This window comes from Nicotiana attenuata, chromosome 2 (genome assembly GCF_001879085.1).
Source record: "Nicotiana attenuata strain UT chromosome 2, NIATTr2, whole genome shotgun sequence".
NCBI lineage: Eukaryota > Viridiplantae > Streptophyta > Magnoliopsida > Solanales > Solanaceae > Nicotiana > Nicotiana attenuata.
The window spans coordinates 81,687,874-81,690,908 of NC_031990.1; the positions used below are offsets into that span (position 1 = coordinate 81,687,874).

The 3,035-nt window shown below is 40.1% G+C and overlaps 1 protein-coding gene across 1 annotated transcript; it reads right to left on the reverse strand.

The window, feature by feature from the left end:
- On the reverse strand, positions 1,004-2,803 carry LOC109213832 (E3 ubiquitin-protein ligase RDUF1-like). Its single transcript, XM_019377670.1, has one exon. It carries the CDS (start codon positions 2,623-2,625, stop codon positions 1,474-1,476), a length of 1,152 nt encoding a protein of 383 aa, XP_019233215.1. The 5' UTR covers positions 2,626-2,803; the 3' UTR covers positions 1,004-1,473.

Genomic DNA, 3,035 nt, shown 5'->3' on the forward strand with positions numbered 1-3,035 from the left:
AACATAGGTTAAATGTAAATAATACTCCCTCCGGTTCAAAATAAGTGATTTTTTGGATGTTTTCACACAGATTAAGAAATTCACCTTTTAGCATTAATTAACAATGGAATTAACCATATTAACCTTTACTATCTCACATAAACACTCCCAACACATATTCCAACACTATTTACTCCAAGGACAATGTAGGAAAAAAATAATTAATTCATTCTTGAAATCTGAAAAAATCACTTATTTTGGACCGAAGAGAGTATCTAAAAGTATAGGGATATATTTGGCGGTTTTTCCTTACTTTGGGAACATCTTTTCAAAAGTTAACTGCCACTAATTTCCAGGTAATCTTCAGTAAACCTCATTACATTGAGATTTCAAATGGTAGAGACAAGAATTAGATTAGGTAACAAGCAAATCAGCATAGAAATTTGATATCGTCCAGCATCACCCTTGGACTATGAGCTGCTTCTTTTTCTTTCTGATAACAGTATTATGGGTATAGATTGCACGTATTTTGATTATTTTATTAAGTATATAGTTTGTTTTGTGGGCATATTTTGACTAATTCACTAAATATACATTATCTTTCAACAGCATGGGTACAAGTAATTTTATCCACCAAACGTAGAGCCATAAAATAATATTTCACACCAAATAGTTGATACCTTTCACCAGCACAAAAAAATGATTTTGCCCACCAAAACTTTGGACAAATTAAACATCATCGTTTATTACACATGCCAAAAGTATACTCTTTTTATTTATTAGTAAGTATTGTCTCTTTTTCTTTTTGGTCTAAAATGTGAGTATGTGACTTCACTCCCAAACTAAGCAAAATCCAAATTGAAGGCAGAAGAAAGAAGAATTTAATGGCAGAGACAAACCCAATTAGAAAATCAGTCTAATTTAAATATAAAAAGTGATGGTGATTTAAATGACCATAAGATCAAGAAATTTAAATTATTAGCACAGTTTTCGTTCTTTAAGTATAGTACCAGTAAGAAAATGGTCCAAATGCAAAGCTGCAAATACATAGAAAAGTTTACAGATTGATTCAACAAATCCAAAAAAGACTATTCACAGCTAAACTTTTTTGCACTTGCTACCAAAATAAATAAAAATAAACCATTTAAAGAGCCTACATTTATCTTTCTATATTACTAATAATAAAAAGTATTGAATTCCAGATCAAAGCCTTCTCTATTTACAGATTTCCTCCAAAATGGCCAACTTTCTACATTTCATTGTCACAAAATGAACCCAAGATAAATTAGCAAAGAAAAATTATACAATAATTCTCTTATCACCGAAAAATCATCTCGCGCACAGTTTGAAACTCGATATATAATCCTCGAGAAATTATGCCATATCTTCTACCTCTAATCGACTGCTCTATGACGATTTTTCTGTTTTCTTAGTGCTTCTGCTCAGCAAATAATAATTGAAAATTGATATATTTTTCATTTTTTTCCAATATAATTACCATCTGGTTACTCCATTACTCTCTTCCGGTACCCAAGTTCTACTGCTTCTTCTCAAATACCTACTGAATACTGAAGTACTTGAAACGCTCCGACTCCGGAAAACAGAAGATCCGGACCCGGATGAATCCGAGCTGCTCGAATGTATTTCGAGCGCTCTCCGCCGTTGAGTAGACGGCGATAATCTTCTAAAAAACGATGCAACATTGCCGAAAATTCGGCTTATTCCACCGCCATTTCGACTCGTGTTACTCCTCCTTGATCTCCAAGCTATTCTTCTAGGCACCCCATTGTTAAACCCGCCGTCCATTTCTGTATACACTACCGGAAGTTCCCTCTCTGCGCCCCGTCTTCCGCCGGCAAATCTCCCCACGGCGAATCCACCTCCGGGGAGTCTCCATATGGTCAATCCCATCGCTTCTTCGTCATTTCTCGATCGAACGAAGTCACCGGAGGTTGTAGTTTCCGGCGATTCAGCCGGTAGTTCGTGCCGGCAGACGGGACATGAATTGCGTAGCGACAGCCACGGGAGAATACAGTCGGTATGGTAGATGTGTTTACACGGCATTTCACGTGCTTCGGAGCCTAAAACAAAAGCTTCTTTACAAACGGCGCAATGCTCTTCTGTATTCACGTGATGAGATGCTATTTCTAAGATCGGCATCGATTCAATCGCCGATTTCGACGCCGGCGGATTCTCCGGCCGGCCAAATCCGTTCACCTCGATTTGCGCTAGCTGATCGAGCAACCGGTCAAATCCAGATCCCATTAAAAACTCTGACATCGTCGGAGGTAACGGCCGGAGACCAGAACCTTCACCATCATCATAGTAAAGCTCATAACTCCGCTCCTCTCCTGCAGCGTCATCATCTCCGGTAGGAGTTTCCGACGGACTACGAAGAACAATAACCGGATTGAACGGAGATCTGTCTCCACCGCGATTACGCCGGCTCCGGCGAGATCCCATGTTAACACTACGTTCCGAATCTGGCCGGCCGTTCAATCTCCGTCGAGTTTCCGGCGACGATCCAATATTACTAGCCTCAGCAGCTTCAATGAATCCACTATCACAGTACGGACAAACGACGTCGCTCCCAGCTGAAACCCTAACAAATCGCGTACACCGGTAACACCAATACGATGAAGACATCTGCTAGACCGGAGATCCGAACTAGATCCGATAATAAACCCAGTTAACAAGATCCGATTAATCAGAACCCGAGTTTGGTGATTTGGAGTTTTCGCCGGAATAAAAAGCTCTGTGTGAAGTAATAAAAAGGAAAACTTGAGGGGAGCGTTAAAGAATGTGAAAGCTATAATAAAGAAGAAAAGAGAAAAGAGTTTTTGAGTTTATAAAAACGAAGACGCGTGGGGGGTGGGTGGGTAGGTGTTGGGGGGAGGGGGTAATGAAGGGGGGTGTGAACGGCGGAGGAAGGAGCGTTGTATTCTTTTTTTGGTTTTTACTGTAGGCGTGTGGTCCACGCGTTGAATGGAGCGGGGTTTGTTAACGGGAGTGGTGGCATAATCAGTAGAGTGGTAAGGAGTACATGGCAACTGGCA